The following is a 20,166-nucleotide window of genomic DNA, read 5'->3' on the forward strand; positions in this document are numbered from 1 at the left end:
GTTCTTCCCCCGTATTTAGCTTATAAATTCTTTTTGAGTCCAAGCACCTGGTAGTGTTTGTAAAATAGGCAGACTGTATTACACCACTCCTTTGAAAGTCCTTAAACAAGTTCAGACAGATCATGTTCTCCTGGCCTTACGTTCTCTACACAAGTGTGTTTACTCCTTATTATAGCCTGATAAGTGTATCTCTGGTTTTCAGCTTTTTGATGAAGAATTTAACAATCAGTGTGGCTTAATCCTCAATGATCCCAAGTCTCAGTATGTTGGAACGTGGAATTTCACTGCTTGCGCTGACAGGCACTTCTTGGGTATATGCCAGCGTCCTATAGGTAAGACTGAACAGTCAAAATAAATTAGAACCAGAGCTTGCTGTTAATATATGTGTGCTGGGTGACCTTTTAGTACGTGTAGATCATTGCACTTGAAGAGCAAGATTCTTATAGACAACGTGCAGGTAAACTTAATGGAAAAGCATAGTGGAAAGGGTGATCTGGGGAAATTTTTTTTCAACTATTTAGAATTTTCCCTTTTCTTTTTCATAGCCCAGTTCAGAAGGTATCTGTTTTCATGAGAGACTCTTGACTGTGTGGTTTCACTGAAATCATACTTAAGCCTGTAGTAGCTTTAACTTTCTGTGGATATTGATGCCACGTACATCAAGGACTGGAACAAGTGATTCCTTCCTCCCCTGGGGATCTGTGGCTGAACTGAAATCCTGGAAAGAATCTCACAATATTTCCGCCCAACTTAAACACCTCTGCTTCTTTGCACTATCAGAATAAGAAGTATCATGTACTCGTGAAGCTAAGATCAGTCTCCCCAGAGCAAACCTTGCAAATCTGAACTAAAAATAATATTCTGATACAGCTGTGTAGGTTGGTCGGCACCGTTTACTGGAACTGGATCAAACATGTATTCCTACTCTTGCATTTAATTACTGCTATGGGCTAATATTCAACATACTCACTTCTGAGTATGTTCCTCTATGCAAATAATCCTCTTAAGTAACTAACATGCTATCATCCTTTAAAAAAAAAAAAAAAAAAGTTGTGCAAAATGAACACCCAAGAAAATAACCACCTTCTTATTTCTCAAATAGGCAAAGTGATTTATATCCCCACAAAAATATTTTTAATTCCAGTGCCAAATACTTTAGAAATACCAAGTGTCCAAATTCAGAGTTTGGCTAGGAGAGTTGTAGTCATAGAAAATGGAAAATGAAATTTTAGTTAGGAGAAAATTGGTGGTATATCTATGTAGATCAATATGGTGTCAGCCTGGCCTAACTAAAACATCAAGCACTTCCTCCTAGCCAGAGCTGTAGACTTTGTAATGAGAAAAGGTTCGGGACTGCCAGAGTATACGTCGGTCCTGGTCGTTGGTGATACGGATATTCAGATAATTCAGGCTGGAACGGACCTCAGAATGTTACAAGGAGAGCTGTGAGACCAGTCTGTGTTGCCTTGAGCTTTACCCTACAGGGAGAAAGTTAACTTCAGGTTCCATGGAAGTCTTGGTGTGATTGTGATTTGCACAACTTCTCGAGGTGTTCATAATCAGCAGTTACTTATTTTCTCTTTCAGAAATGAAACTTTTCCCAAATAACTTGTCTCCACTTCAGATAGCCCTTGATATGTGATGACAGTTTTGGTTCCATGGTTTCTTTTTTAGAAGCTGTATATTAAGTGAAAGCATTTGGCAGCAGACACAAACAACATCATGCAAACAGTCTGTTTCAGCCTTGTCACTTCTATGGTTTAGTGAAAGCTGTAAATAGTGCATAAATGTCAGATTTCTATGAGGTTGCTCTGTTCTTATGTTTTGAAAAATGCCCCTGTCAGCCTATCAATTAGCCATTTTTATGCTGTTATTTATAGAGGGAGGGTTTTTTGTCTCGGTGAGCCTTTTTCTGCTTGCCATACCTTCAGTGTCGGTCTTTCTCTGCCTTTTGGGGAGTCAGCTTATTTCTGATTGTGTACCCAGTTTGAGGGGCTACCAGCTTTGCGTGCTTTCATTTACCACCCGTGGAAATGTTTGCATCTTTTATTACCTGCAATTGCAACGCATCACTGAGCTGTCTGCCTTCGGTGTGATGCTGATAACCGTGATAAGGCTCAGTACTTAGAACACAAACAGTGAGTTACACCCCTCTGTGTGCGAGGTAGCTTTTCTGTAATTAGTTCAGTGCGTGTGGAGGCAAAATAAATTCTCCCTATATCCATGGATGGCAATAAAGAACTCTGGGACTGTGCGGTACGCGGTAAGATCTGCACGGATGAGTTTTATGGCCCATTGGATTCACGTACACATAAATCCATAGGCTCCATAGAGATGAATGAATCAAGTATAACTGTTGCTGTCTTGCAACAGAGGGCAGTCATTTTTCCATTGCAGTATTTAACTAAAGTTACAAAAGATGCAGGGTTTTTGTCCTTCAATAAATAAAATTTCTAACATTATTTAGCAGTTAGGTAAAAATAGATAGAAAAGTATGTGAAACCAGATTGAAGGAGATTTTAAAATAAATTGGCTTCCTGGATTTGTGCACATTCTCTATCTAAAGTGTCAAAGACATTTTCTCCTAGCTAAAATCATGAGTAAAATCTATCACCTGGGAAGATATTTTTTTTTTTTTTTTCAGGGGGAATAGAAACAGGTTTTTGTGTTTGTTGCAGAGAAATTGGAATTTGTTTCATTGCTTATCTACCTACTAACAGGATTTCTTATTTAGGTATAGGAGCTGCTGATAACCAGACAGAGCAAGTCCTTAATGACACATTTAGCTATCAAAATGTTCAATATAAAGTAATTCTGAAGAATTTGACCTGGAATGATGCAGTGGCTGCGTGCATAAATCACAAGATGCAGCTGGTGAGCATCACAGATCAGTTCCAGCAGGCTTCTCTTGCTGTTCAGGCTGCCCTTCATGATTACCCGCTGTGGATTGGACTCTTCAGCAGAGATGTAAGTTGTATTTTCCCTTCATACTGTGGCTTGAGTTAGTTTTTAAAGTTGTATGAAATAGCAACTGGGATAAAGAAATGCAGTAATAATGAGTTTTGGAGATAGCTTTTCATTTGGTGATAATCACCTGGAGGGTCTCAAGATTAATGTTCTGAATCTCCATTTCTCCAAGTTGCATTGTCAGTTGTTTGACTTTGCTGAATCATTGAATGCTTCTGGAGATATTTAACTAAAACTCAGTCCGCTGCTCCATGTTATTTGTGTTAGGTACTGCTTTCTTCCCTTACCTTTGCTAGCCAGAAGACCTCCTGCAGATCTTTGGTGTGCACTGAGAGCTCCCTTAGCTGTTAATGAAATGGGCTGGACTTGCTTGCAGGGTTTGTGATTTTTGTCCAACCAGTGACCGCTGGGATAACTCCAAGAAAAATGTGAAAACTGGTTTGAGAAGTGCCTCACAATAAAGGCTGATCGTGCTCACTTGGCATCTGTGGTGTTACGATCTTCCTGTGTCAGTAATGGGCTACTGAGTGTTCTAGGCAAAGCAGGGGAAAAACAGAACTTTGGTTCTACTTCATGGAGAATATTTTTTAAAAGGAAACAGGCATTTGATCTCGATGAAGAGACCAGAACAACTCATTTTCCCTCCTCTTTTGAATCTTTATCTGTGAGTGAAGATCAAATGATTCATTTTGCTGCACACAGCTCAGACATGCAGTAGCTTTTCAGTATTGCAACACTCTGTTGTTTGGGCACAATTAAAAAGTCACATGAAAAGAAATTCTAATGAAACTGGTCAACAGAGCTTGTTATTCCAGTGCTGGAATTTTACACACAAAAAATACAAAGGAAATTAAATTACAAAGTGTGAAGGGGATTTCCAGAATGTTTTAAATGTAGGGTTCTTAAAGGGTAGCGTGCTCGTTGTACATGTTCTTATTCCTCCTGCATCCTCCAGGGTAGAAACACATCTCATTTATTAAATTAGTTAAATACCTAATAGATTACTCTCAGCTCACTGTGGGGAAAACTGAGACTGGGCCTTGTTTTCAGATATTATCAGTTTTTCAAGACAGGTAATTATATCTGCCATTGATTACAGGTGCACGTGATGTAACTTGGACATCTCTTTGCTAGGCGTTCCTCCATAAGGATGATAGTTAAACATAACATTTGATAGTTTACCATCTAATTAAACCAATTCATTTTCTTGCAGTTGTGATTAATGTAATGATTAAAGTAACAGTCGAATTGTGAAAGTAGTCAAACACGTAGGAGTTCACAGCAGAAGCAGACACCGTGAGTGCCATCCATTCAGCACTTTCTGGACAACGTAAATACTTCTATCGTGTTTTCTGTGCCTTGTATCTTTTTACTAAGTATGCTCATCCCTTTCACTTAACAATGTTAGGGTGGAAAACATTACGGCTGGTTGGATGGGAAACATGTGAGCTTCAGCCGCTGGTCTGAAGACGATGAAGAGACAAGTGAAGAGTGTGTGTACTTGGATACTGATGGCTTCTGGAAAACTTCTGACTGCTACTCTGAAAATCGAGGTGCTATTTGCTACTCGTCAGAAAGTATGTATCTGAGCACGGTGCTTCCAAAAGCCGCGTTTTGTCTTACGGTGGAACGCATCTGAAAATTGCAGATTGTAACTTCAAAATATTAAAACTTTTTTTTTATGACACTCCCTGAGACAGTCTAGTTTAAAATAGGGTTGCATGCACCTGTTGATCTTAATCCACAAGTTATTTACAAGTGACTTCAGCATGAATGCTTTGGGCCAGACTGTAACTTTTATATCATCAACTGGTTCTACCAGCTGCACTGTTCCCGTAAGACTGTTGTACATGCACCTCTCCCACTTGCATATAGAAGAAGATTCCACTACCTCTGTACTGTTAACATCTTAATATTGAGACCTCCAGAAATCTCTTATGTCACTGAACTCTGTACAGCGAAGGAGACTCGGGGCTATATTGAGGAGAAAGACAGCAGGCAGATGCTGAATTAAAAGGTGTACATCAAAGTCATCTTCAGTTCCCATAAACTGTTCTAAATAAATACATATTATAACGGGACAGCTTTTTTGGGGGGATACGTATGTAGCATGGCCACTTCCTCAAAAATGAAACGATCTCTGAGAGATTGTCACAGATTTCTTCCCTGTGAGACCATGATGTGCTTGTATGTATTTAGGGAGATGACACAGTTAAGCCGTTGTTGTACATCCTGAGTCACAGCAATATACTTGGTATTATGGCATCCCTAATTAATTGGTGCTCTCACTCTCAGCAGCTGCAGGAAGAATTCTTCTCACCTAGCAAGCGTTAGATAAAGCCATAGAACTGGGATGTGTTGCCAGCTATGGAGCAGTTTATTTGTTATGGTGATCTGCCTTCAAACAAGAGGCAATCTGAGCTTCTAGCTACTGGTCCACACTTTCAGCATTCTTATGTAGGGATTTTATTCTTAAGCCTATATAACCTAACAGTTAGGAAAGCTGTAAGGAACCGTGTTCTTCTATAACACTTACTGCTGTTTTTTTACATAAAGAAATAAACCAAACCAAAAACAAATCACCTCACTGCCATGAAGAAACTGGAAACAGTAACAAATTGCACATTTAGAGGGTGCCACTTGTGTTTTTCCTGCATGTTTGCAAATGCTACCTGAAAACTGTTGTGTGTGAGATTAATTGTTAAAATAACGTCATGCCCTGATTGTTTTCTTTCCGTTTCTTAGAGAAGAATGAAAAAGAACAAGTAACACAGGTTAAGTGCCCACATAAGATTAAAAATACTCCTTGGATATCGTTTAGAAACAACTGTTACACTTTTATGATAACAAAAAATAGATGGCGAGAGATGAAGTCTCAAGAAGCTCATCATTTATGCAAAAAAATGAGTGAGTATTTGTTCATACTACGGGTATTAAAGACATACCAGCTTAAGGGAGATAAGTTACAGATCTGAGCTGCTGTCTTAAAAGGACAGCAAAGTCAGCGATGAGAGTGGCTGCAGCGTTTGGGAACGTCTAGTAGTGTTGCACTGCCTGATGCTGTTTGTGCTTGCAGTGCTCTAGTGCAAGTGTTTGAGAGGGAGATGAGTAGGAGGTACTGAATTCTGAGAACTTTAAGAAGTAGAAAATACTTATTTTTTAATAAAAAATCAGCAAGTTTTGAATAGTTTGAGCAGTTACTTTGGCTTTTGCAGCATTCTGGATTTGCAGTCACATCTGCTTTGTTTTTCATCTGCCTTCTTCTGTGGAACTGGAGTGAACAAAGTAAACAGGCTGAGAATAATCCAATTCAGGAAGGTGATGGGCTTTTCCTGTCTGTCCTGAAGCAGATACTTATAAAGCTTCTCTCTTACGTTAAATAATTGCTCCTTGCATGCATGTGCATGCTTCTTTCCATAAACTGATTTTTCGTGAGTTGATTTCAGTTCAGTCTTTTTGTCTTGAGCAATGTTAAGATAAACAGTATGAAGAACATAGCGAAAGGCTGCTAGTATTTTTATGTTCTATACAGACAGTTTTTACTACAGGAAACTCTGTGTGGTGGTAGAACCCATAAAAATCTCCAGGGCTGAGTCATTCACTTATCTGAACCAGACTGAACCATGGGAAGCGCTGCTGATAACACCTTTGAGAATTGTTTTTCCCAGTCTTCCTGTGGTTCTTTTGTCTTCCTTTTACACTTTTTTTTTTTTTACCTATCTTAGTAATTATTAACAGTAGTGTAAAGATAAATTATGTTGTAAGTGAAAGGTGAATCTGTCAGAAAGTAATTTGAAAAAAATTTCAACAGACCCAGAAGCATTCGTTCTGAGCGTTCGAGATGAAGAAGAGAATAATTTTGTTACTGAGCAGCTTCATTCATTCAGTGGTCTGGCGGTGTGGGTCTGGCTGGGTGTCATTTATGATGACAGTGGTGAGTTCTAAGTTTTCTTTTTTCTATTTTTTCTTTTGTAATAACTGGATTGAAGACAGTTTGCAACATTAAGTGCATGCTTCTTGCGTGCTTCAGTATACAACCAAAGTCACACTGACTACAAACGGACAATAGTCATTTATCTTTGTCTTTATCTTCTAGAAGAAAACAACTGGACAGGCTTTCTGTCTGAGTCATAATTAGATCCAGTATGTACTGTTTTGTCTCGATTTGATTTCCCTGGAAAGCAGGATGTAGGGCCTGGATGAGTAATGCTAACATATTTAGCCTTGTATACAGAACCTATTTACAGTAATTTAGAGCGTCGCTGATTTCTTTCCAAAGTGAATATCTGCTAGTGTCCTTAAAAGGTAAATGATATTTGTACACATACTGCCAGCGTTTTGATTAATATGCATTATTTTCCACAGATAAAGTTCTGAAGTGGTATGATGAAACTCATCTGACTTACAATAACTGGAGGCTGGGAAGACCTATCATAAAGAAGAACAGCTTTTTTGCTGGTGTAAATCTTGATGGTTTCTGGGATATTTATAATTATTCTCAAAGTTGGCAAGCTCATCACTATAATGTGTACAGTATTCTGGCCTGCAAAATTGAAAGGGGTAAGTGGTGCAGTGTTGGTTGAGGGTTGTGATTTAACTCCTGGTCCTGCAGCACCTCCTGCGTATTCTGCTTTGGTTTTGTTCCCACTGAAACACGTAGCACAGCTGTCATGGGCTCTTCTGCGTGTAGGTCCAGTCTGTGCCTAACTGCTGTGATATTCTGATCAGAATGAATGTGTTTGCTGTACTCCACCATCAGCGGCTCATGGTGTTCAGAATACCAAAAGATAACTTACATGATATTAGTGGCTTGAATTAAACAATCTGACTCTTAAATTGCATCGTTACTGATTGATTTTAATACTTCCATGTGTTCCTAGTCATATGACTGAAATGCACAGAATTTCTTATCTTCTTTTTCTTTGAAATAGGACCCCAGCAGCACAAGCCTCCACTGCCTGAGTTTATTCCACACGGAGACATAACATACAGAATCCTTCAGAAAAAATTAACGTGGTATGATGCAGTGAGAGAATGCAAACAAAATAAGAGTGATTTAGTAAGTGTACACAGTGAATCACAACAATTATTTCTGGAAGATATTGTCAAGCAGGACGGCTATCCGCTGTGGCTTGGGTTGTCCATTCATGATGTAAGTATGCACTGTCGGTAACCTCATAACAGAGTTTGTAAATAATTATCTGCACGGGACATGAAATATTTTCCTATGTTTTTCTTCCGAATTCTTGGAAGCTCTAATTTCCATTGTCATATACGTTAAAGTACATGAAATTGCAGTGTATGTAGACACACTACTGCTATTCTTTCTGAATCTTTGAAAATTGAATATAATACTGTCACTTGGGCAAGGATGTGTGGAGCCTGTTTAGTGCAGGTCGTGACTGGCTCTTCAGGGCTCTTCAGGAACTGGCTCTCTAGGAAGCTGTGCATCCCTTCTCCCAGGAGGCAGCTTCAGATCTTACTCCATCTCTGTTTTATCCTTGAGTGTGGGTCCCCAGCCCTGCTTCCCGTACTACTCCCCAGCTCTGCCTCTAGAACTGGTAGTGGGAAGTAGTTGGCAGAGAGAGCAGGAGTGTGACTTCGACATGTACCTTTGCTGTCTATGCCCCTCTTTTGGTCTTGAATGAGTCCCTCCACTTCTCACAACTCTGTCTTCATTATCTAGGGTTTCCGGCAGTGTATCTGAAGCGTGAGCTGACACTGCAAACTGATCCCGAGCTGGCCAGCTCCACTCACTGCAGCCCAGCAGTTAGCAAGTCTAGTACTGTTCATATCAAGGGAGACAGACGAAACAGCAAGATTGTTTGCCACAGAATAATGAAAGGCACACTGCAAGTTTAAACTTAAAAGATACCACATTTTTTTCAGTTGGCAGAAGTAGCTTGGACTTCTGTGTTAAGAAATTGGTTGGAAAATGTTTTACACATTTATTCAGTAAGGATTGAGAGTAAGACACCTGCATTTTAATTGATTACTCATCAGTGGATAACTACTGCTACATGACTTTCTGATGGCTGACAAGGTTTAAACCACAACCATATGCTAAGGCTTGAAAGTTGTTGTTTTTTTTCTTTATTTAGGGAAGCAAAGCTAATTTTGAATGGTCAGATGGAAGCAGTTTTGACTATTACCCGTGGGAATTAGAAAACTCAAATACGACTGAGAACTGTGTTCTGCTGGATACCAAAGGATCTTGGAACCGTACAAAATGCACAAATGTTGCTGAAGGTGCCATTTGCTATAGCTTTTCAAACAGTAAGTGTAATTTTTTAAAATATTTTCTGTAGTTGTCTTGTGTATTGTTTCTTTACATGTTCCAGTTAGAGCTGAAAGACCGCGTGGGTTGCTTTTTTAAGAATTTTCTATCAGGGATGGTGGAATGCTTTTAAATATATGATAGAGACTTATTGTGTCCATTCTACTGGAGAAAATCCTGGTCATCTTTTGGTCATCTGTGGCATATCAACTCTTACGTATCTTTTTCTGAATCAAAATCTGTACCAAACACACATCAAACTTCGAAACACCCTATAAGGCAAGCAAAAAGATGGTTCCTAAGTCTCTGGAACTTGTCTCATGTCTGTTTTCAAGTAAATTCATCTACTGCACGTGAAGGAGGAATGTATGCTAATTGAATCATGGATGCTGGTAGGACAATTAGTTCTTGTTAATATTTACTTTCCTGTTACCGCAGCAAACAAACTGCACAAACTCCTGCAGCAGAAATAATGCCAATGTCTTTATCTTTCCAGAGGGACAATCAGAGCAAAAGCAAGTGAGCCAAGCCTCAGGATGCTCACAACTCGGTGGTAAACTACCATGGATACAGTATAAGGATCACTGTTACGCGTTCGACATGGCTTTCTACAATTTTTCAGTATATAATGTGGAAGATGCTAAGAAAGTCTGCGAGAAACTGAGTATGTTTAGACTCTTACCACATTACAACCTATAATTAGTCCTCTGTACCAAAAGAATTAAAAAACAAAACTAAAGAACCTACACTAGTTAGACTTCAGCTTCTCCGCTCTACTTCTTAATTTAGGAAAAATAGGGTTTTACCTTTGAATAGCTAGTTTGACCTTTGAACATCTCATTAAGGTTCTTGAAAAACTCTGCAGCGTGCTGATAATTTGGTTGGCATGCGGATATCTGCAAAGGAAATGGAGGTATCCATTGGCAGAGGATTTAGAAATTTGAGGTTAACGGTTTGGAGGATAGCGCTGTATTTGTATTCGATGCTTTCGTTAGCTGCTTGCACAGCTTTCCCTATCAAATAGCCCAAAGTACACACGTTGTAGGTATTATTAGGGCACACGATATCACTGAAAAATGTTAATTTTCTGTCAAATAAAAGGATTTTCTCTCCTCATTGGTAAGCTATGTGGGGACTGTATTGCAAAATAGAATTTTAAGCAGCCTCACTTGCAGAATCTTTGAACTTCTTACTTTAGAAGCTAGTGACTGTCATAATGTTTTGTCATCGTATGATCTGAAGTTAAACTCACTAGGTAGGGGAGGAAGAAGCAGAAGTGCTAATACAGCCCTGGATGCACCTTTCTATTCAGTCCTGCCTGGCCTGCTGGGTGAAAAAGAAAGTAGTCTTTCTCTAAATTAAGATTCTGGCTTGTATTTGTGTATACTGGTAAAGAATGGGCACGCTCTGAGCCTGTCCCCATTGTAGCTTTTCCCTCTCCTCACTCCTTAATTGCTGTAACACTGTATATAAAAATCTGAGGTACAGTGAGGGATTGATTTAGAAATTAACTTCATTCAGCAAAATGCTGAATGGTTCTTGCAAATACTGAGCTTTTGTTCGAGTAAATTCTTAAAAAGGGCTTATCAGTTGGAGAAGACCAGTAATTCTGAGTCAGGGGCATATCTTTTGATATCTTCCATGTAAGTATTCCACAGCTGCACTAAGTTTATGCCATTTTGTTTTAGGTGACCTGCTGGAATAACCAGTCATCTGAAGCTGTCTTGCATAATGTTACACTGCATTTTAGGGAGGGGAAACGTCTGTCTTCCTTTTGCTGATTACTTCAGATGAATTTTATGAGCCCAAATGGGCAAATTTTCTCCTGTTGTAATTGTTCCTGCAGAAAACATCATGTATGAGCGCAGTGAAAACTGTTGATGTTACAATTCTAACCACTTTCCTATTCCCCTTAGGTCCTTCAGCAACCCTTCTGACCATAGGGGATGCTGAGGAAAATGCATTTGTGAGCACACACATAAAGGAAAATGATCTAATTACCAGGAAAGTATGGCTTGGACTGACTCAGAGCTCTAAGGGTAAGAAGCAGCAATCATTATGAGTGTTTCACGTAATAATAAAAAAAAAAAAGCATAATTCCTCAAATGAGAATATATTTGTTATAGTATCGGTAGGCCACGCTCACTCCTGCCTGAGGTTGGCATCCCTCACTGTGAGCAGTGCAGAGCTCTCTGGACTTTGCCGTATGTTAAATCTCTTCCTGCTGCACATTTGAGACGATCAGGAATAAGTGACATTGATTTTCTCCGACGCTGTCGCTGGTACCTAATGGTGATGTCATTTCTGTCCAAATGCATCGAATCCTAAGGGTCTGGAGAAGACGTGTGCCTAAAAGTGACACGTTCATAGTTATTGCTCTTAATATATGAGATATATGTTATCAACTCTGTTTCTTTTAGCAGTGTAAAAAATCAGTAGTTTGTGAGCTACCTTTAGTGTAATATTCGAGAACATTTTGGTGACCTAACTAAGCGAATTTTTCTCAGCAGGTCAGTCCCTGCACTGGCTTGATGGCTCATCAGTTAATTACGCCAACTGGGATAATAGAACCGCAGAACTCAACGAAAAATGCAGCGTTATCGTGTCCACAACTGGCAAGTGGTCCAAAGCTGACTGCAGTCGTAGTCAAAGCAGAGTGGTTTGTAAAGCTCCTCTAGGTATGCGAGTGCTGATTTTAGCAGATGTTAAACATTTTAGTGACTATGTTCAGGATTCTCTTTATTTGCTGGGGGATGCCTTTTTTAAGTAATGTAAAGTGCAGTTCATAAAAGAACCTATCGAGTAACTGCCTTAAGCAAGAGACTTCTGTGGCTGTTCTGCTATGAAATTACATTTGCCTAAGACAATATGCTGATGAGAAACCAAGGGACGCCTTTTCTAGGAATTTGCTTCTCCTTGCTTCTACTGTCCACTTACAGGGTAAGGAGAGAATTGAAATCTCCACTTAAAAGGCAGCATAGAGTAGTTGCGTTGGCTTTCCTTTTTACCACAGGGTATCTTTCATGGGTAAATCTGTGTGGGTAGGAGCAGAAAGACTTCTGCTTGTAAGAAATGTTGAGTAAACAGGTACTGCGTATCGTTTTTGGTCTTGAGGAAGCTTCTGAAACTGGTCCCACAGCTCCAGAAAGACTCAGGGAGTATGTTAATTCCTGGGAAAGGAAACAATTTCCTGAGCATTAAGCCAATTCCTGGGAAGCAGTGAAATCTTTAAGATTTTGTATACATTTTCACATAAGTGGGAATACAGAAATAGATTTAACTTAATTGTGCTAAGGAAGACCTCAACAAGAGTTTTGCAGTCCAAAGGGAATATAATTTCCCTCCAACTGAAGAGAACCCAGGCACACATTAAATTCTTGAAATACACAGACTTCCTCAAAAAGAAACACCTGTTCACACTCTTTTTTTCACCACATCGCTTACAGGAGAGTATGCATCATATCGCTTGCTTGAAATGAGTGCAGAATTTCTGGTGCAGTAAACTAAACTAGTAGGGTGTTTTGGACCTCCAGAGGCCCCTTCCAACTCATCATGGTTAGAAAACTAACAACTGAATTATTAAAAATAAACAGTTAGATACTAATTCACACTGGAAATTAACTTGCAGTTAATGAAGGATACTAATCTGGTGAACCTGTTGGCCTTGACTTCAGCCAAATGATATCCACATAAATACAGTGTTAATGTATAGCTACCTAAGCATCAACCCTGTGAAATCAATATTTTATTCTCTTAAAGAATAACTTTATTTTTCTTTTTTTTCTGTTACAGGTTCTAATCATACCGGAGTGGCTGTAGCTTTTGCCCTGCTAATTATCTTAGTCCTTGTTGTGGGATTAGCGTGGTTTATCTGTAAAAAGAAGCGTCTTCACTGGAGTGCCTTCTCTTCAGTACGTTATCAAAGAGGGATAAATGATGATGAAACTGATGATGTGTTCACAAAAGATGGCTATTGAGAAAAACTGTTCCTTCTAGGCAGTTTAGCGTGAACTTCACTATGTGAAGCCATAAGAACGGAACTACTTGATCTTTTTGAAAAAGTAATAAGGTTATTAACGGGGGCTAAGTTTCGTTCCTTTATACAAGTGTGCAATTTTTATTCAAATCCACGGAAATGATTTACATTTGGCCTCAGTTGTTTAAGGTACAAGGTTTTTGGAGTCGTGTGATGTATTTTAATTTAGAGTATTATTTTCCGTCTCTTTACTGGAAAATGTTTTTAATTAAATAATTAATGACGACTTACATCATGCAATGTCACCTTATTGAATGCATGTAAAATTGCCACATGAATTCTCTAACGTACAATTTTCACTCATTAACTCCAGGCCAATGATGTGCCATCTTGATGTGTGAAGGATTCTGCTGCTGGCATTGGATTATCTAGCTAGCACAAAGAGGATAAATGCTTTGTGTAGCAACTTTTCTAACAAACTGTTATAAATTTCGATACAGTAGGGGAAAAAGGAGTTAGCAGACAACTAAGCATTCTTTCCCCATCCATCTAGAATTTAAATTTTCTTGTTGCAGTGGAGGAAGATGATGATGATGTTACTTTCTCCCCCAGAGTAATAATAATAATAAAATAAAAGTTACACTGGTGAGATAAGAATATGGGAATGCAGAGAGTTACAGGAAATACCCTGCACTAAAGCTGTGCCATTTACAAGTAAGTTTATAAATAAACATAGTATATTTTAAATTTGAGACTCTGGCAAGCTGGCAGATCACTAAACTTATCCCCCGAAGGCGTAGCTGGGCTATCAGAACTACCCAGTAAGGGCTAACTGCAAGCACAAGCAGAACTCAAGCCAATAAGAGCCTCAGCCTTGTGAAAGCAAAGGCATGAATGTTGTGTTTTATCCTGTGACAGAACTGTTAACTAAATCATTCAGTTTCTTTTTACAGCACCTTTAACAAAGTTTTCAAAGCACAAATAGCAGAAATGTTTACAGTGAAAAATCAGTATCTAGACATAAGCATTAATTAAAACATTTTAAAAATGCACTTACTTAGAGTAGTATTTAGAGCAAGAACTATTCCATTCTGTCCCATGTCTTCAAACTAGTTTGAAATTAGACCTGTGTGACTTTCTTTTAGATAAAACAGAAACGACCTCCATTTTATATGCTGTTGCATTGTGACACCTGAGGATGGGAGTGTTACAGTGACAGTGTTTTATATTCTTTAATGAGATCCTCCTGACATTTTACCTCCAGTAATACTGTTGGTTTTTACTATGGTTAAATGCTTAACTATAGAAAGCGGAGTATCTGTTATCTGTCCAAGAAATAACATAAAGATATATCTAAGGAAGGCGTGAGGGAGAATGTATGGTAAATTAAGTTGCGTATGTAAATGCTAAAAATACTTGAGTATTTTACATAAAACTTTAACTTGACTTTTTGTATGTGATGTGATCTATGCACTCCAAAGAAAGTTATAAAGGGAAAAATGGAAGAGAGCGTGGTACATATTCTAATGATTTGATCAGTGTTTTGAAGAAGTCGTTAGACTTCTTTGAAGCACAGTAGAAAGAACAGATGTTTACTTTTATGAAGGAGTATATGCAAAAGACCAAATCCATCCCCTGTGTAATAATGATGGTTTGATATGATAAATAGGAACACATTTGGTCTGACTTGCTGAGAAGTGTACTACTGATTTCTCTGGAGCAGCGTTGTGAGGTCATGATGTTCAGCTGCCTTATTTCCCTGCAGTTTACTTAAATTGACAGCACTTTCCTTTGTTCCTGTTTGCACTATTTTGATAAGCGTTTATCATCTGTATTGATAAACAGAGAACCTCTTGTAGATATCACTTTAGTACCTGTTGAAATAGCAGAGTGAAGGGGCGTAGCCAAAGAATCATTGTGTTAATTTGATGATAAAGAAGTAAGCACTTTTGTTGTTTATTTGGTACTTGGGCACAATTGTGAAAGTTTCCTTTCTTCTTTCTTGATGCTAGTTGCTTTGCTGAATGATTTCTAAATTAATGAACTTTAGAAGGAAGTGTTGTTCATTGTCCTTTTCTCACAACAATAGTAAGTGGGAAAAATATTCAGAAATTCCTTTTTTTCAATTTACTAGTTTTAGAGGTGTTTATACTTTGAATGCTTTTAGTTGTGAATCTGAAGTTGAAAGGGGAAATTAGTGATAAAAATCCTAGTTACCCAACATGCAAATATATACTTTTTATAATAAAAAAACTGTGTATTTTATTCTTATGAATGATGTAAATAATTTTGTAAGGCCCCTTTTCTATGTTTGTTTCATCATACCCAAGTTGTCTCAGCACTGGTAATTCTCATTTGAACACGCACAACTGCCTTAGTGCAGGTGCCTAACCCTCTTCACCTGAAATAGACAGCGAGATTATTACTGAAAGAATAAAGCTAAATAAAACACTAACCTGCTTACACTGGTTTTATTTCCAGGGAAGCAGTTATTGAAGGTAAGGTACAGCTCATTAACCACTGCATAAAAAAGCACTGAGTACAGGGGCCGTGATCACAATTAAACCAGATAAATGCTGCCACAATAAGAAAAGAGGGGAGTTCAACAAAACCTTTTTCAAATATTTAAAAGGTTCATCAGTAATTTTCCAGCTTAAACCATTATTTAGCCTGGAACATAATTATACCTAACTTTTATCAAGCTGCTTGCATTGTTTGCACAGTCCTGCCAGTCTCTGAAGTTTGAGTCATAGAAAGGTTAAGGTACAGCTGGTGCTTAATTAACTTAATTGATACAGCTGTCAATCACAAGTGCCTACACATGACTGCTGTTTGGGGCTGATTTTATATATATATATTATATATAAAATATATATATTTATAAATTTTTAAAATCAAATGCACTATCTGTTCAGTGCTCTGGACGTATGTTAAACATCTAAGCATTTTTGAAAGGAGGCAATAAATTAATTGTAGGGCCTGACAGGGAAGGATATACACATACATATTTGGGGGGGGGGGGGGGGTACTTATTGGTATTATTACAAATAAATACCAAATATTCCAAGTTCTTTGCTGCTGAATGTAAGACTAAATCGCGTCCTTGATGACTCTGTTGTTGCCGTCTGTGAAGCACAGTGGGATATGTAGCACTGGTGATCATAAAAGTTGGTCACGTTCATTCTGTTTTTCAAGAAAACTAAGTTCTTACTGACCAAATTATTAAGTGGACTTTCCATAGAGCACTGGGGGGGGGGGGGGGGGCAGGGGTATACCAGATGAGGCTTTAGCTGTAACCAGGCATAATGCACCAGAGCGCGGGGTGCCGGGAGGAACACCCAAAATGGCGGCGGCGCGGAGAGCGGCTGAGGGCCAAAGCACCGCGCATGCGCAGTGAGGGCGGCGCGGCTGCCGTCTCGTCATGCTGTCGATCCCTGCCTTCTACTTAAGGTTTCTGAGCCTCAAATCGCTCAGTAAACATCGCAAGCGTCTGAGTGAATAGAGCCTGTGCAATCCAATAATTTATTGAACTTTCATCTTGTAAAGCCAGTTACAAATGAAAAGAAAAAAAAAAAAGACAGCAGAAGGAATTCCATAATAGAAATGAGCAAAATTACAACAAATACTAACGGGAGTTACATTCCCAAGTGGGTTCAAGCTGCCTGCAGCAACCCCAGAGCCAGAACACGGGAACAGTGCAGTTAGGACAGGGATAACCAAGGCTGTTCTGATACACAGCAATCTAGTCAGCGTGCGGACTCATATGCAGTGTCATGTCTCAGGCTGCCCGTGCACTCACTGTGACCCGGCCCCGTTTATTCCTCCTGATACAAAGGGGATGTCCACAATGTCCTTCAGTAAAGCTGTTTAAGGCAAAACTCCAGTTGGAAGTGCAATATGCAGTGGTGGCTCTCCTCATAGGCTGGCTTGTGTGGCAAGTGGACAATGCTTGCACATGCTGCAGTGGGCTTGGAAGGAGAGAGAAGCACGGATTATGCACCGTGTTTTATCTTCGTGCAGTGTCAGGCTCAAAACTGCACTATTCTGTGACAGTTTTAGTGAAATGGCAAAATCCAAAGGTGAATTTCAACCAAACTTGTTGCGTGCTGACTCCTAGTTTCCTGTTCTATGAAACTTCTCCTTCAGCACTAACAGGCCTTAAAATGCCACTTTTTTTTTTTTCCCAGAAATGGAAACATCTGATTTTAAAACAAACCTGCAACCTTAATAATTCTGTGATCCTAAGGCCCACATCAATACTGCCTTCTAGGTTCATGAGCAAACTGAAAGGGCCTTGGCATTCCAGGACCCCAAGACCAATATAGAATATGCCTGCCTAGCCTCAGGGCTCCTTGATTGCCAATGCAGCCTATTTACGGTGTAACTAATGCTACCCTATACTATTTTAAACAGTGACAGTTGTCTTCAGTCTCCTGCTTTCATCTTTCACTGAAGAGGAAAAAAATTTTGGCTTCTTCAAATTGCAAGTAGTTATTAAATCCTCTAAGTAGTGGTTGTTTCAGCAAAACAACATTATTTTCAAGTTTTGCTGCTGACTGGGGACCTAGAGGAGACTGGAAGGGGATTTAGGGATAGGAGCAGTTCCAATTAGAACTCAGCAGAGAAAGGAGTTGGGATCTGCTTACAGTATTACAGAGGAATTAAATCCTTGCCTATAAGAGGTTATCTAGGCATCTATTAGCTCAGTAGGAAACAGTTCATTTAAAACTAAATTTTGGGATCCCAGTCAGCCTAAAATCCCAACTAGAGAAATAAGGGACTTAATGCAGGCACTAAAACCTGACTTCTATCCAAAATGCCAAGTTTGTGTTCAGGAAATGCAACTAAATCCATCTCACCTTCTGAGCTGTACCAGGCAAAAGGCTGTCATTAATTAGGCAACAGGTGCCACTTAGAATGCACCCAGAATGGCAGCTGAGATACTTCAGCAGTGCTAGTCCCCAGGATTTTCTTCTATTCTGGAGTATTTAGAATTTTTTACTTAAAGTGCCATTTTTTTTCAGATATGTACCTGTGAACTTACACTGGAAGGTAACAACTCACCTTACGTGTTTTTAGTTGTTTGTTTAATGGTCTCTCATGTAGTGTTTGACCTCTTAGCTGAGCAGTCTGGCTTCAATTGCAAAAAGGCTTTTTTTTTTTTTTAACCATATAAGATCATTAGTATATCCTGAAGAGAAAACCCTAGTGAGTTATTTTAGAGTTGCCTACAAAATAAATAAAAACAAAATATTCTCTTTGCAGCCCATGCTATGGTCCCCTGATCCCAGATGTTTGCATATTGAATATTCCTAAGGAAGCTGAAGCCTGCCTCCTGTAGTCCAGATTCCTGTGGTTTTGCTTCTGCCAGTTTGACAGGTAGCTCTGAAAGCAGCAGAGAGGACAGGCAGAAGGATGATGCTCCTGTCTTTGCTTCTTTAAAGGTACACTGTTCATCAGACAAGCCAGGGAAAACAAGGTTAGGGCTGTTAATATTTAACAACAGTTGTTACTGTTTAATGTCTTTGGGCAGAGGTGCAAATCCTAGGTACTGCAGATGCCACTTCAGTTCTTAAATGCAGTAGTCACCCAAGTGGAGTTCTTAAAAACATCTTTGCTACACTTGTGCTGGCAAGTTGCAAATACCAATCATTAAACATCTGCCTCCCTGTCATGGCAGTCCATTCATATCACCTAGTCCAGATGCTGGCACGACTGTCCACACTGGTGGCTGATTTGACACTGCAGCGTTTCTTCACTATCATGTTGATGTATGCTTTCATGATCTTTATTATCTCACCCACCTAAAGAAAGAACACAATGAGATAAGCACATTTAAGACCTACTTCCATTGAGGTGCATCAGATGTTTTGCAGAAATTTTCCCCTTGTCCCAAGTTAATGGCACTGTAAATTTTGTATGCAGGATTAAACGTGAACAGGACAGTAAGGAAATGCAAGAAGGAACTGAGATCATGACAGTTATATACCAAAAAGACCTGAAGAATGAAAGCAAGGATAGTAATAACAGGCATGTAATTGTTTCTTTACAAATAAATGTTAAAAATAATGTGATTTTTCAATTTGGAAAAGCCTCTCCAGGTTACTCTAGCATGATGTCTAGTGTGCAAGCTGTACAATAAAAGACCCACGTCATCTCTGAGATGCATTAAGGATAGGGAGTTAATGCAACAGTAAGAACTGTGATTCAGCTGGGAGAGAACTGTGATCTTACAGCAGCACCTTTTAATGCTCGACAAGTTTGTGCTCTGTTTAACTGACATTTAAAAATCTTGTAACTCAAAGAAAAGCACGTTTAATGCTGCCAAACTTTTTTTTTGTAATTTTGTGAAGTCCCAACTTATAAACTGAAAGGGAATGAAGAAACTGAGCACCCTCATGGAGTGCCCAAAATTTGAAATTCCATGTGCCCTAGAAGACCACTCAATCTCCTTCACTTTCTAACCAGCATCATTCCTTTTTCTGTACATCTCTGTATTCAAGACCAGGTACCATGGCACTTTAGATTTAAGCTTCCTTCATCTTTTTCCTTGGCTGTCCTGTCACTCAGCAAGAGCTCTCACATATAACCTTGTCAAGTCCTTGGAAATTAGAGCTTTACTGGAGTGCTAGTAAAAGCGCACATAGAGCAAGTCTTGTGCTTTCAGATACCTGGGATGTTTCAAAGAACATTTCTCTCTCATCCACTGTAATTTTGAAGGTGTTGGGCTGCGGTGCTCCAAAGAAAACAATGTGCTCATACTGGAACGTCTCTAGTGGTTTAGGATCTCCGCGTTTGTAGACAGACACGTTCTCTGTGCTGACTCCAAGCCAAAGATCATTTGGAAAGCCTCCCTCCTTACACTGCAGAAACAGAAATCTTGCATCAGTACAACAGAGAATTAAATCACCCTTAATTCAAGGAATCCATTTCTGGTTGCCGCAGG

General features: G+C 39.1%; 2 protein-coding genes across 5 annotated transcripts in view; one reads left to right on the top strand and one right to left on the bottom strand.

Moving 5' to 3' along the window:
• Positions 1-15,675, top strand: part of LY75 (lymphocyte antigen 75) — a 42,131-nt gene extending 26,456 nt beyond the window's left edge. Inside the window, exons 24-35 of one of the 2 annotated variants that reach the window (XM_021398719.1) lie at positions 203-332; positions 2,735-2,967; positions 4,376-4,544; positions 5,713-5,874; positions 6,779-6,901; positions 7,333-7,527; positions 7,899-8,119; positions 9,069-9,243; positions 9,741-9,908; positions 11,161-11,283; positions 11,752-11,922; positions 13,037-15,675. In XM_021398719.1, the coding sequence (XP_021254394.1) occupies positions 203-332; positions 2,735-2,967; positions 4,376-4,544; positions 5,713-5,874; positions 6,779-6,901; positions 7,333-7,527; positions 7,899-8,119; positions 9,069-9,243; positions 9,741-9,908; positions 11,161-11,283; positions 11,752-11,922; positions 13,037-13,221 (2,055 nt within the window). In that variant the 3' untranslated portion in view covers positions 13,222-15,675. The remainder of the gene's footprint in view (positions 1-202; positions 333-2,734; positions 2,968-4,375; positions 4,545-5,712; positions 5,875-6,778; positions 6,902-7,332; positions 7,528-7,898; positions 8,120-9,068; positions 9,244-9,740; positions 9,909-11,160; positions 11,284-11,751; positions 11,923-13,036) is intronic. The other variant, XM_021398718.1, reaches the window with a different exon arrangement.
• The window catches only part of LOC110399656 (unconventional myosin-X-like), a 70,102-nt gene continuing 68,256 nt past the window's right edge, over positions 18,321-20,166 (bottom strand). For all 3 annotated transcript variants that reach the window (XM_021398715.1, XM_021398716.1, XM_021398717.1), the window contains 2 exons: positions 19,892-20,083; positions 18,321-19,024 (listed from right to left, as the gene is read on the bottom strand). In XM_021398715.1, coding sequence (XP_021254390.1) covers positions 18,911-19,024; positions 19,892-20,083 — 306 coding nt within the window. In that variant the 3' untranslated portion in view covers positions 18,321-18,910. The remainder of the gene's footprint in view (positions 19,025-19,891; positions 20,084-20,166) is intronic.

The sequence above is a fragment of the Numida meleagris genome, chromosome 5, assembly GCF_002078875.1.
Source record: "Numida meleagris isolate 19003 breed g44 Domestic line chromosome 5, NumMel1.0, whole genome shotgun sequence".
Classification (NCBI taxonomy): domain Eukaryota; kingdom Metazoa; phylum Chordata; class Aves; order Galliformes; family Numididae; genus Numida; species Numida meleagris.